The sequence below is a fragment of the Candoia aspera genome, chromosome 3, assembly GCF_035149785.1.
Source record: "Candoia aspera isolate rCanAsp1 chromosome 3, rCanAsp1.hap2, whole genome shotgun sequence".
Taxonomy (NCBI): domain Eukaryota; kingdom Metazoa; phylum Chordata; class Lepidosauria; order Squamata; family Boidae; genus Candoia; species Candoia aspera.
This window is the reverse complement of record NC_086155.1, coordinates 39,358,677-39,372,643: the sequence shown is the minus strand read 5'-3', so window position 1 is coordinate 39,372,643 and position 13,967 is coordinate 39,358,677. Positions and strand designations below refer to the sequence as shown.

Here is a 13,967-nt window from a genome sequence, read left to right as displayed (position 1 = left end):
TTTGTAGATGGGACCCACAACATGTGTCAGGCCCAACTCAATAACAACAAGGAATCAGTCCAGCCAAACTTCAGTTCTTTATTTGATCACACCGTATAGACAGAATCTTGGGAGACTAAAGCTACTCTACTCGAACTTAAGGGAAATAACCTGGGAGGCTCCAGGGTGGGGCTACTCTGAATTTCTTTGTCTTCCCACATTCTGTCTCCAGGCTGTGTTGTCCTGTCCTCCTCCTTGGAATGTGCTGTCTCCCTGAGAACCAGCTGCATTACTGTAGTCCATTACAACATGCTCCTTATGACAGATCTGATGGAACGGGTAGATTTATATCTGGATATCTGCTCCAAAACTAGTAATAGATTAATTTTTATATACTGCATAAAGAGTTAATGATTTTGTGCTAACTTAAACAATGGTAATTGATTCACATTGCTCCCCTCTTCAAAACAATGTGAAGAAAGTATATTAGAAATGGGGGGGCTTTTTTCAAATGAAGCCAGAATGCCCATAAATTTAATATACTGGTTTTTGTTGTTTATTCGTTCAGTCGCTTTCAACTCTTCGTGACTTCATGGACCAGCCCACGCCAGAGCTTCCTGTCGGCCGTCAACACCCCCAGGTGCCCCAGGGACGTCTGTCACCTCTAGAATATCATCTATCCATCTTGCCCTTGGTCGGCCCCTCTTCCTTTTGCCTTCCACTCTCCCTAGCATCAGCACCTTCTCAAGGGTGTCCTGTCTTCTCATTGAGGATGGACTGGTTTGATCTTCTTGCAGTCCAAGGCACTCTCAGAATTTTCCTCCAACACCACAGTTCCAAAGCATCGATCTTCTTTCTCTCAGCCTTCCTTATGGTCCAGCTCTCACAGCCATATGTTACTACTGGGAATACCATTGCTTTGACTATGCGGACCTTTGTTGTCAGTATGATGTCTCTGCTCTTAACTATTTTATCGAGATTTGTCATTGCTCTTCTCCCAAGGATTAAACGTCTTCTGATTTCCTGACTGCAGTCAGCATCTGCAGTAATCTTTGCACCTGGAAATACAAAGTCTTTCACTGTGTCTATGTTTTCTCCCTCTATTTGCCAGTTATCAATCAAGCTGGTTGCCATAATCTTGGTTTTTTTGAGGTTTAGCTGCAAGCCAGCTTTTGCACTTTCTTCTTTCACCTTCATCATAAGGCTCCTCAGTTCCTCTTCGCTTTCAGCCATCAAAGTGGTATCATCTGCATATTTGAGATTGTTAATGTTTCTTCCAGCAATTTTGACCCCAGCCTTGGATTCCTCAAGCCCAGCATGTTGCATGATGTGTTTTGCGTACAAGTTGAATAGGTAGGGTGAGAGTATACAGCCCTGCCATACTCCTTTCCAAATCTTAAACCAGTCTGTTGTTCTGTGGTCTGTTCTTACCATTGCTACTTGGTCGTTATACAGATTCTTCAAGAGGCAGACAAGATGACTTGGTATCCCCATACCACTAAGAACTTGACACAATTTGTTATGGTCCACACAGTCAAAGGCTTTAGAATAGTCAATAAAACAGAAATAGATGTTTTTCTGAAACTCCCTGGCTTTTTCCATGATCCAGCGGATATTGGCAATTTGGTCCCTAGTTCCTCTGCCTTTTCTAAACCCAGCTTGTACATCTGGCAATTCTCACTCCATGAATTGCAGAAGTCTACCTTGCAGGATCTTGAGCATTAACTTACTGGCATGTGAAATAAGTGCCACTGTTAGATAGTTTGAACATTCTTTGGTGTTTCCCTTTTTTGGTATGGGGATATAAATTGATATTGGTTTTACTGAGTGGTTATGTTAGTTGTTTTACAGTTCTGACTCATAAAATGAAACAATTCAAAAATAGAAACAATAAAGAGAAGTTGCATGTTACTAGTAAATTAATAGTAAAGACAGAATTAAATCAACTTCTTTATTTAAGAAAATGAAACTATAGAAAATAAAAAAGAAATAGGTTTTCTTTAATATGCATTAAATCAAGCTGATGTGCAGAATGTAAGTAACCTAAGTTCTAGAAGTTATCCATAATATGTTACCAGAATTAGCAGCACTGAGCTTTTGGCTTCTACATTTCTTTTCCATCTTCTAGCCCAATTGGAAGTAGAGGATTTCAATTCAATTTTGGATTAATCACAGCTTCCTTTGTCACACAAATTAAGTAAAACTTAATTTATCACTGGATATTAAAATATCAGCTTTATACTACAATAGCAGATCTTTTCTTTTTTTAAGATAACTCATTATTGATCACTTTTCTGTTCTGAATAAATAAATTTATTTATATTTCGAATTTAGTCACCGCCCATCTCACAGAGCGACTCTAGGTAGTTTACAATAAATATCTTAGTATATTGCATGTACTTCTGAGGTTGTGGGATATTGATAACAGTATGTCAGTGTGCAAGGTATTCTCTATTTTAGACAGCCTAGTTTGCTCAGAATAATGTTAGTGTGCTTGGAAAAAACGTGGGTCTGGGTCATCCTTATGGCATTTTGGTTAGCATATGCGAGAACTAACCAACATAGTCTGCTTTTGTTAATAGGGAGCATTGCTTGTGGCAATGAGTACAACTAAGGCTGATGATCTACACTAGTCTTTCCTTGTCTTATTAAAAGTAATTATTTATTTATTTTATTATTTAAATTTATATCACCACCCATCTCCCCTCAACAGGGGACTCTGGGTGGTTTACAACAAAAATTATTATTGTAATAACTTTTGTAAAAATTATGTGAAAGCCTCAATTGACCAAAGCCATGATTAGGTCCAATATCTGTGGAGCATCTAGTGATAACTGGGCCACATGCAATAGTAGGAACTCACACGTTGGTAATAGTTGCATGTTAGGTTCCAGTGATTGTTGATACTGAAATAAGCAGAGATGAATTATGGGAAAAAAATGTATTACTTTCTGAATGACCATGATACAAGATATTTTTTTATCGGTTACATGAATGGGAAGGTGGGAACAAGACAAAGGAGCACAAAAAATGGGATCAGGCCATTTGGGGACCCAAGAATGTTTGGTTATGAGCCTTTGGTTAGAGAAAGTGTTGTTTGTTTGTGGACTTGGAACCTCTTCAGATAAAAAGAGGATGGGAGATTGCCCACATGGTCCTCATGAGACCTCAGGACAGCGGTTTTCCTCAGGTTTCAGCACCAAGAAACAGCAGGATTAGCCATCTTGCTCGCAACCACGGCAGAGACTTTTAAAGGACACTAAGTTCACAAACCTCATTTTCTAGTCACTTTTGGAAATTGCTCATTAACTATTTCTAAGCTATTAGATACTTTCAGAATGACAAGTTTGAAAATACTGGGTCACTTCCAGTGGTAACATGAACTGAACAACTGTGCCTGCGGGCTCAGTGGGCAAAACTGACAACGCGGCAGTTTTTTTGGGCTCAGGCAGGTTTTTCCTGAAGCCCAGGAGTGTTTTTCTGGAAAAAGGAAAACACCTGGAATCACCCCATCCGCCCTCCGGATGGCTGCTTGCAGCCAGAAGATCGCAAACAGTGTTTGCATTCAACTGGTGAGAGCTAGCTAGGAGGCTGGGACGTCACCATTTCCAAGCTGCACTGTAGCCTTAAAGGGACACGGCCACCCCATTTCTAAATCATCCAATTTATCTGCTACCTCACTTTCACATGTGTAAACACATTTCAGAATTCTTTCATATCTTTGACTTTCGTTGGTTAAGTTCCTTTTATAATATGTCAGTGGAATGATTTATAGAAATAATGTGATTTTGGTTTAATATAGAGTAAGGGATTGATTATGAAAAAATTTTGTATATCCTTGCTGTTAAAAGTCAGAAGTCACCTCTTTTTGTAATTTTGAAAAATTTTCTCTTGTGTTTCTACACTTTTTTAGTTTTTTTTTTCTTTGTAGTTTTTTGTTTTTCTGTAGCTTATCTTTGCTTGAAACTTAATAAAATTCTTATAAAAATACACGTTGAATCTGCTGTTTTGAACTCTGTTTTCTGCTTCTACTTTCCCTGGGGAACCCTAAGAGAAGCTCAGTGAGTCTGCCTTTAATCCTGATTGAAAGAAATTTTTAATTAGAAGCTTAAGAATTTAAAGAATCTGAAATAAACAGCAAAAAGGTAAATTAAGATTTTGATCCTAGAAAGTTATAAATGGACTAAGTGTCCAGATAAAATTGGAATATTGAAACTTTTACAATAAAATTTTGGAATTAATTATAAAGTACAGCTTCTTTTGGGAAGTAGATCCTGTTTTAGTTTTTACATGACATAACATAGATAAAAAAATTCATGATTTCGAAAACTGAAAGACACTAGAGGAGACTAGAGGTTGTGAACAGCACTTTGAATCGCACTGAGAAGCAAACTGGCAACCAGTGCAGCTTGCAAAACAGAGGAGTTGCATGGGCATACAAAGGCATGCCCATCACTGCCCACACCATTGCATTCTGGACCAGCTGAAGCTTCCTGGTAGTCTTCAGGGGCAGCCCCATGTAGAATGTCTTGCAGGAGTCAAGCCATGAGGTGACCACAGTATGAGTGGCCATCTGAAGGGCCCCCCAATCTAGGAAAGGGTGCAACTGGCACACCAGATAAAGTTGGGCAAAAGCTTTCCTGGCCACAACTGCCACCTGCTCATTGAGGTGTACACATTATCATTGGCTTGTGTTGATTGGTGAATTGACGCCTAATGTAAATTGATGTCTAGACCATCTGAAAAGTACTAGATTAGAAGTACAGTTAATTTTGCTCTGTTTCCTGCTTTCTATTCTCATCATTCTAAATGCAAAAAATGAATTAAATACATCTAGTCCTTCTTCCCCTACTCACTGATAAGAATTTCTATTCTATGTGTGCAGAAGGAGAATGGCTCTTCACAAAACCCATTTTTGTGGCTTAGTGACACAGATTGCTTCAAAGACTTGAATGAAAGCATATATGCTCCTTTTGGTCTACTTTGGAAGATACATTCTTCGTTTTATTATAAGAATATTGCTACCTTTGAATCACTTTGGCAAAGAGTGACTCATTCTGCAGTACCTCCCAGCTCCTGCTTTTTTTAGCAAGTGAAATAATTCCAGGAACAATGCATTACAGATTGTACTGAGGATGTTATTTCCTTCTATAACACAAATCATTAGCTTGCTTTTCCTGTAGTTTTGACAGCTGTATGTTGTTTAACAGGATCACTCGAACTAGTGCTTTATAGAGCTACTGTTTAAAATTAAAGGTTTTATTGATGCTGAAAGGCCCACTGTAAAACTTAAACATGTGTTTGTGTTCATAAAGTTTCCCAGATGTGAACCACACATGCAAGCAAGCAAGCAAGCAAGCAGTTAATACAATTATATTGCTAATCTTGCAGGAGACAAGATTGCTCTATCAGAATAACTCATAATAATTCCTATAAACCCCCAAACATTGCAATGCATGAATAGTTTTTGTTTAAAGGAGGTGCTCTTGCTATCAAATAGGATGAAAGGACTTATCTTCTGTTTCTATTTCCTTCTCTAGAGATAATATGACAAAATTAAAAACTATTTTGGTTTTTGTGAATGTCTGCCTAGAAAGGATAAAAAACAAGTATTCATTCTTAGGAAAGGCAGGTATTATTCATCTGGAATGCTAATCACATGAGTGTTATGGAAACCCCCACCAACATTGCTTTGTAATGTCAGCTTCCCATCAGAAGTGCTTGCACATTCAGTGTGAATATGTGCAGGAGAGAAGCTGTGATAGCTAGTGAAAGCTAATGTGCTATGGCTCTCTTCCTGCAGACACTTGTGTTGAATATGCAGATGTTGTTTGGAAGCCAGTGTTGTTTGAGTCATGTCTAAGGGTAGAGCTAACTAGAATGTTGGCAAAGTGAGCACTTCAGTTTAAATAACACTTGAATATTTTAGGGTTCATAAATATCAGGATTCTATATATTTGCCCTTCATACTTGCATTATAGAAACAAAATAAATGATAAAATCCCTGGTGCTTTTCAGCCTGAGCTCTTTTTTCTAAGCTAAGTTATTCTCTGGTTGTCTTAGTATATGCAAGTTTAAGTGTCTGTATATATTGGTGCATTGCTTACTAGTCTTTTTCCAGTTTCCATTTGATTGATTGTAATTGTATTATGCAAAAGGAAAAATATAAACATTTCCAAAAATGTATTTCTTTGCCTAGATCCTCTATCTTCTTTGTACCAAATACTGTTTATATACAGATTCTTCCTTACTGTCTCCATGCTTAGGGGCACATGAGAGAGTAATAGCTAAGGCTAGATGCATTGTGTGAATGGAAATACGATAACATAATGTTGGCTATAACTCTGTGTGCATGTTTATCAGTTATAAAGATTACTATTCATTATGTTTTATGGCAGTCAGAGGACTTCAGTAATGAACAAAAGTTTGCTATGACCATAAATTTTGATTTAACTAGCAAAACAGACTTTCCGAATTCTTTCTATTTGTTTAACTTTTTTATGCTGCCCACTCATAGTTTCCAGAGTAATTTATCAATATGACATGCAGCCAGTAGTCCCTCTACACTTAGTATATCTGAAGCTTCATGGATACATATTATCTCTGAAGAACTTACAATTGTAATCGAAATTATTCAACCCCCATTGCAAATCAGGTTGATTGTCAAAATGTACAGACTTTCAGCTGTTTGCAATGAACAAAGCAAACAAAAGCAATTGAAACAGCTCAACACAATGAATGCTTCAAGTGGTATCCCCAAATTCAACTGAAAATGCAACTTTTAATGACTTCTCCAGTCTCAAAAGTATTCAACCCCTTCATGGCAAGCATCTTCAGTACTTAGTAGAGCATCCTTTTGCTGTTATGACCTGCTGCAAACGAGATGCATAGCCAGACACCAGCTTCTGGCAGCATTCCTGAGGAATCTTAGCCCATTCCTCATGAACAATGGCCTCCGGTTCAGTAATAGTCTTGGGTTTGCGTGCTGCAACCACCTTCTTGAAATCCCACCAGAGATTTTCTATGGGGTTCAAGTCAGGTGACTGTGATGGCCACTGTAGAATCTTCCAGGAATTCTTCTGCATCCAAGCCTTAGTGGGATGTGAGGTATGCTTGGGATCATTGTCCTGTTGGAAGGTCCAGTGATGCCCAAGCCTCAGCTTCCTTACAGATGGCATAACGTTTTCTCCTAGGATTTCCTGATACTTCAATGAATCTATCTTACCGTCCACACGCTGCAGGTTTCCAGTGCCAGAGGATGCAAAGCAGCCCCAGAGCATCACCAAGCCACTGTCATGCTTAACTGTAGGCAGAGTGTTCTTTTCAGCATATGCTTCATTCTTCTTCCTCCAGACATACTGCTGATCCATCAGGCTGAAAAGTTCCAGTTTCGTTTCATCGCTCCACAGAACAGATTCCCAAAACTTGTGTGGCTTATTTATATGATTTTGAGCATATTGGAGCCTACTTTTCTTGTGCTTTTGGGTCAGTAGTGGTGTATGTCTTGGAGTTCTAGCATGGAAACCTTCTGTGTTTAGTACGCGCCTTACTGTGCTCACTGAAACCTCAGTGCCTGTTGCCACCAAGTCTTGCTGCAGGTCTTTTGCAGTCACTTGAGGGTTTCTCTCCACCTGCCTTCTCAGAAATCTGGTTGCAGCCATTGACAGCTTCCTTTTTCTGCCCTGTCCAGGTAGTGTAACCACTGTTCCTTTAACTTTGAACTTGTGAACTATGCTTCCAACGGCGTCTCTAGGAACATTCAGTGCCTTCGCTATCTTTTTGTATCCTGTTTCTTGTTTGTGAAGGGCGATGATCTCTTCTCTTACCTTTTTGGACCATTCTTTTGACTTAGCCATACTGTACTTCTAACATGCAGTCAGACGTGACACTCAACAAATCCCTAGCCAGTTCGGGTATTTCATGTGTTCCAGCTCAAGCACACCTGGTGCAACTAATGAAGCCCTTGATTAGTTGCATCAGGTGTGCTTGAGACAACACCTGTTTTGCATACTGTATGTACGCTGTTGTGACGGATTCTGTTCAGGGGATTGAATAATTTTGAGACTGGAGAAGTCATAAGTTGCGTTTTCAGTTGACTTTGGGGACACCACTTTGAAGCATTCATTGTGTTGAGCTATTTCAATTGCTTTTGTTTGATTTGTTCATTGCAAACAGCTGAAAGTCTATATATTTTGACAATCAACCTGATTTGCAATGGGGGTTGAATAATTTCAATTACAACTGTAGTTACTGCAGTCTTCAGAAGCACCTGACCACCTTTTTGAAAACCAATATGTGTTTTTCTTCTGTTTTGAATGGGAAATATACAAAAATAAATAGGCTAAAACCCCAAAATTTCCAAATCCTTCTCTTGTTCAACTGGGGGGAGGGGCAGGGAGAGAGGAAGGTTCCTCAGCTTTATCATGAATGTGAGACAGTCCCAATACCTTTGTATCGTCAACCTTTCTAATGCAGCCCTTGTCCTCTCAGAAAACGTTACTTGGGGCTCCGAGCCACCAAAAGATTGCCAGTCCTGATGTAGCTGAAGCTGAAGTGGATGGGACTATATCACATATGGGCAGAGCAGGATTTCAAGAGAGGAGGTTGGAGTTTTCCATATTTTCTAATTGATTTGTTTGTTTTAAGCCTTATAGTATATTTTTCATGTGTTGTCCATCTAACAAGGCAGAAAATTACACCACTGTTTTCAGCAATCTTAAGCAGAAAGTAAACTTAGGCTACACAAAGCATTTGGGTGCCAGATTGCCTTCTCCTGGCTTAATTGATAACTGCATTGTGAAGGGGGGAGACCTCAGTAAGGTATCTGTTCCCTTTTAAATATTTCTGTTGAGTGGCGAAGAGAGAATGAAACCATTGCCAGTAGAGATTTTTGTTGCCAATATCTTCATGTTTTTTCCTGACAGGCGTTTCAGCATGATCTCTTTGATGTTTTGAGACTATGGGCAACATATTGGGGACCCCAGCATTATGGAATTGCTGGTTATAACAGCTTAGTAGGACAGAAACATTAGTACCAGAGAATTGGTATGGGAGAAAGATCACCACCACCACATAACACTGAAACTCAATTACAATTTGTACCTTGAAAGGAGAATTATAATTAAGGATCCCCAGTTCAAAGGAGATCTTATAATATGGTCTAGTTTTATTAAACTCTGGGCAGCCTTAGAAATCTAAATTACAAATTATTTAGAATTATTTAGAATTTTGATTTATCACCCTAGGTGCTTGTAGTTCCCTCTTCGGCATTTTTGCAGCAATTAAGGCTAGAAATGGGTTTTCCATCTACAATAGAGTAGAGATATGTTGGCTGTTTAGGTGTTTGGCTACATTTCCCATCATTCCTCAATTTTAGTCAAGATATCTAATATTGGTGGAATTATAGATCATAGCTTTTGAAACTTGACCTAAAACATTACATAGATAAGACCCAGTAAATGTGTAACATGTATACCTCAAAATTATAAGTTGCAGTTGCTTGAAGTGTCTTTTAATGTCTTCTTGGTGACTGGAGCTGTGAACAAAGGCCCTTTTTTTATTGATTGATTTCAGAAATTCACCATGAGTTTACTTATGGCTGTTTTTTCTGAATTAGTAGCTTTTACTTTATCATGTTTAGAATAAAGAATACCTCAAATGAAGCTTCACTCCTGATGAGAAAATGGGCATGTCTAAGTTTTCTTGACAATTGTACGCAAGTGGCTTGCCAATGTCTTTCTAGCTGTTCCCCCACCCCACAACTTTCAGTCTGGCCTACAGCCCTGAAATTTCCCAGTGGTCTCCCAACCAAGTCCTAATCTGCTTTGACTTGATTTAACTTTTGGGGTGCTGCCAGCTATTGTAATGAATGTATTGTAAGCAAGCCTAATCAAGTCAGGTATATTTGAAACTTTATTTTATTTTATTTATTTATGTGGCACATTTTTCCACTGCCCATCTCAAACACGACTCTGGGCAGTTATAACTTCAGCTGGGTGGAAACTACTACTATTGGATCAACCCTGTTCTTCAGCTAGTAAGGAATGGGTTTTGAAAAAAACAAACATTAACATGAGATAATTATTCTGCTTTTATGAAAACTAATCAGAGAACCTCTGTACAGGATTAATGTTCCTATACATAGGAACATAGTGCATCAGGGATCTCAATAACCAGATCAGGATTAAATTACTGAATAGTAGTTCACTGCTTTTTCATTTTAATATTTGTGTGGATTAAGATTGAACAAGCACCATTCCACTTCTTCAATTTCCTGGGGTATTTTTCCTCTACAAGTACAGAGAAATTGTTTTTCGGTTGCCATTCATAAACTGCCTTATTCAGTACTGAATAATTCTGAATGGGAATCAGTGTTCTCATCCTAGAATGGGAAACGGTTGCCTGTAATTCAAAACATGTGATTCCACTGATAAATTGACTCTTGTTTAGTATGTATGTAAGAGCCTTTGTAGGACCGGTATGGTGAAAATTTCCAAAATAGATTCACAAAGCAAAGAATTTCCAGGAGCTTCTGGTTTCAGTGGTACTTCAATTACTGTTTAGCAAAAATATTGTAGACTAAATATCACAGGAATACCAGAAGTAAAACTATTTGCAACATGTATTCAGTATGCAATTTTTGAAGAACCCCTAATCTTAGACAGTGCTAGTGGCTTAGACTAAAGAAATACATTATTAATATCATCTGATACTTATTTTGAATTTTGAATAAAGAATAAATAAATAAATAAAATATTCAGCTGTCAGATATGTCTTGAAGTTAAGGCTATTTTGTTTAAAAAGTCAATTTCTGTAATTGCACTGAGCTGTTAATGGATATCAGTAGCAGGATTGGGTATACCATACTTTCATGTTATACTATGGTTAGCCATAAATTGGTGTTTTCACCACCATTTAGGACACTATTATTGTGTTGTATTATATGTTGTAGTTGCAAGGTTCAGGGACAAAGAGGTGTCAAAGCAGTCTTAAAAGTATGGGTAGCAAACACTCAAGATACCAGAGTCACCACCAATTTTGTAGCATTTTCTGGAAGGGGGGTACATTATTTAGTACAGTAGTCTGAAACATAACCAGAGGGGTTTGATTTTTTTGAGTACCATTTCTTGGTAGTTTAACACACACAACAAACACATTTTAAATACCCAGAAGTATTTGGCAATTTATGGGAAGGAATTTAATTCACTGTGATAAATTTTGCAACCACAGGATTATCTTCTCCAGCAGTCCCTGTATTCCTTCAAAATTTGCTCCAGATTAGGGAACTAAGAGAGGAAACTACTTCCCTTTCCTTCTATAAACAGAAATTGCTTTAACTGAAAGAAGTATATTGCTAGCTTAATTTTTTTTTTAATACCAGTTTAAAAAAAAAACCTAAGGTAAAATCCTTTATCTCAGAAGCTGTTTGTATTAATCCTTCCAAGGCTCAATCATTTTCATCGTCGTACAGTGGTCAGGATTTAGATAGTTCTGTTGTTTTTCATATACTGTGACAATCAGCCAGAAATGTATGTCTGCTACTCCTGTGCAGAGGTTCTTCCACCTTCCTTCTTGTTTTTCCTTACTTCCAGTATGTTGCCCACCCAGGTAACCTAACTGCTTCCTGACATTCTTAAGAGTGATTTGTGAGTAACAGGGTACAGAAGGGACCCTCCAGAGGAATGCCTATGACTATTCATCAAATTGTTAAAATCCTTCACTTGTCAGATATATGTATTTTTTTTCTCTTAAAAAAATACCATATAGAATAGGAGCAATAAAATTAAGCCCTTTGAGGTTCAAAAAGCTAGTAAATTACTGTGTCAAAAAAAAAATATTTGCTTTAATTTATACTCATTTTAACTGATCCATTTCCTGAGTATGCACTGAGAAAACTCTTCTTCAGTCCCACAGATCAAGTAATACTTGTCCAAATTTGTATATTAGATTAAAGCAAATTGTAGGATCATTTATGATATAATCCATCTGTCTTACTATATTGTATTTTTATGTAGGCGTGTGTGTGTCCGCATGATGCACAGGTATGTGCCCATGTGTTTGTGTATTAGGTATCTGTAGACCAGTCTGGGAGACAGTGGAAAAGGAAGCAGACTGAGAACCTCCACTTTCTAACCTTAATGTATTCCTCAATCCTCATAACCAGGCATAAGGATTACAAAGGTAGAGATGCCCTTTAGTTTTGAGTTTCTTCTATGTTGATCTGGGAGTTCCTTCTTTAATGACCCTTAAAATATCACACAGCTCTGCATTTTGAACCTGGACTTCCCTTTCCTGCATATGGTTTCCTGTTGAGAAAAATGAGGACACAAATTGAAAGCTGCAGATAATGATTTTGGAGATCATGGTGTGAGAAAAAATATTTGTTCAGATGCCGTATATCCCTAAATATGTTGTTTCTGCTGAAATATACCTAGCTATCCCAGGAATTTCACAGCAAGTAAATGTCTGGTGTTAAATAAAACCCCATTTTATTTAATTGGCAAGTAGTGGAAATGCATGTGAGATCACAATTATAAAGAGTGGCTATAGGGCTAAGTTCTGCTTTCCTTCCCTACACCTGCCCACATTCCTATTTTCCTTTTTTATTGTGCCTTTCTTCAGTGCCTTCCATTGAAGTTACCAATACATGTTTAAGCTCTGCTTTTTTCTTAGTGTTTCTCTGCTTAGTAATTTTTTTTTATCTTGACTTCTTCCTCTCTTCCCTTTGGCTCTGTTCAGTCAGTTCCTATAGAAACATTAATGTTTTTTTAAAGCCCCAGATAAACAAATATCTTCTTGTTGTTAAATTGAGGCTGTTCCCAATCTCTCAATTATTCCATAGGGCTGTAGAAAAACTATGTTTTCTGCTATCCATGTATTTAGGCAGCAGCTGCACTGGGGTTTGCTCACCTGTTCAGTCTTTCAGTGAAGTGACAAGATTTTAACTTGACTTCTTTTTCTTTGGTTGTTGCTAATAAGAAATGCTTCATAATTTCAGGCCCAACACAGAGATACTTTTATTGAAGAACGTTATGGAAAATACAACATTAGTGATCCGTTGATGGCTCTTCAGAGAGATTTTGAAGCACTGAAAGAAGATAATTATGGTGAAAAGCAACCTGTTTGTGCCAATCCTTTATCCATCCTGAAGGTAGTGATGAAACATTGCAAGAATATGCAGGAAAAAATGTTGTCTCAACTGGCTGCTGCAGAGAGTAGGCACAGAAAGGTGGGTCTTCGGGTCCTTGGAAGCTTCATAAAAGCAATAATTGCTCTTATTTAGGAATTCATATCATAGAACACAACAGTATTATCTAGTTAGCTATTTTTAAATTTTATTTATTATTTAAATATGCACAACTATATAATTTTTTCAGCCTTCAAAGAATTGTTTTGGCTAATTAAAACTGTGTGATCATTTTTGTAAATAACTGCAAAATTTAAGCATTTAACATTTTTCTAAGGCAAAACAAAAATATTAAAATTGAAATACAGTAAATTAAAAATACTGTCATTTTAAATTTGTATAGATAATGACAACCACATGTATATCTTTTCTCTATTCAGTTACCTAGTATTTATTAATGCTTAAGAATCTTTAGTATATTTTGTTCATAAGTTCAAAGTCATTTCATGACTTTCTTATATGTTGCCACTTGAAACTTAATGGTAGAAATAAGATAGTATAAAGTACGTATTGCATACATGTACTACATAAGTATTTTTCTAATAGCAGTATTTAAATTTTTGTTTTTGCTTTGCTGTCATATGATTATATGATACTGTTTCACTCCATTAGGTAACATTTAAGTTTAAAGTTACATCACAGTCCTCTTTATTATAGTTTAATTTAAAGAAATTAAAACTTAAAGAAATAGAATTAATTTTTTTCTTTAAAACAGTATAGAATGTAAAAGAGCTCTTTGGATGGATCCTCATCCAAGTAGTTGCTTAACTGTTATTTCACTCTTAAGTAAATTACTCTTACG

At 37.2% G+C, this 13,967-nt stretch overlaps 1 protein-coding gene across 1 annotated transcript in view; it reads left to right on the top strand.

Moving 5' to 3' along the window:
- CTTNBP2NL (CTTNBP2 N-terminal like) overlaps positions 1-13,967 on the top strand; it is a 33,345-nt gene that overhangs the window by 13,940 nt on the left and 5,438 nt on the right. The window contains exon 3 of the mRNA XM_063297429.1: positions 12,977-13,207. Coding sequence (XP_063153499.1) covers positions 12,977-13,207 — 231 coding nt within the window. The remainder of the gene's footprint in view (positions 1-12,976; positions 13,208-13,967) is intronic.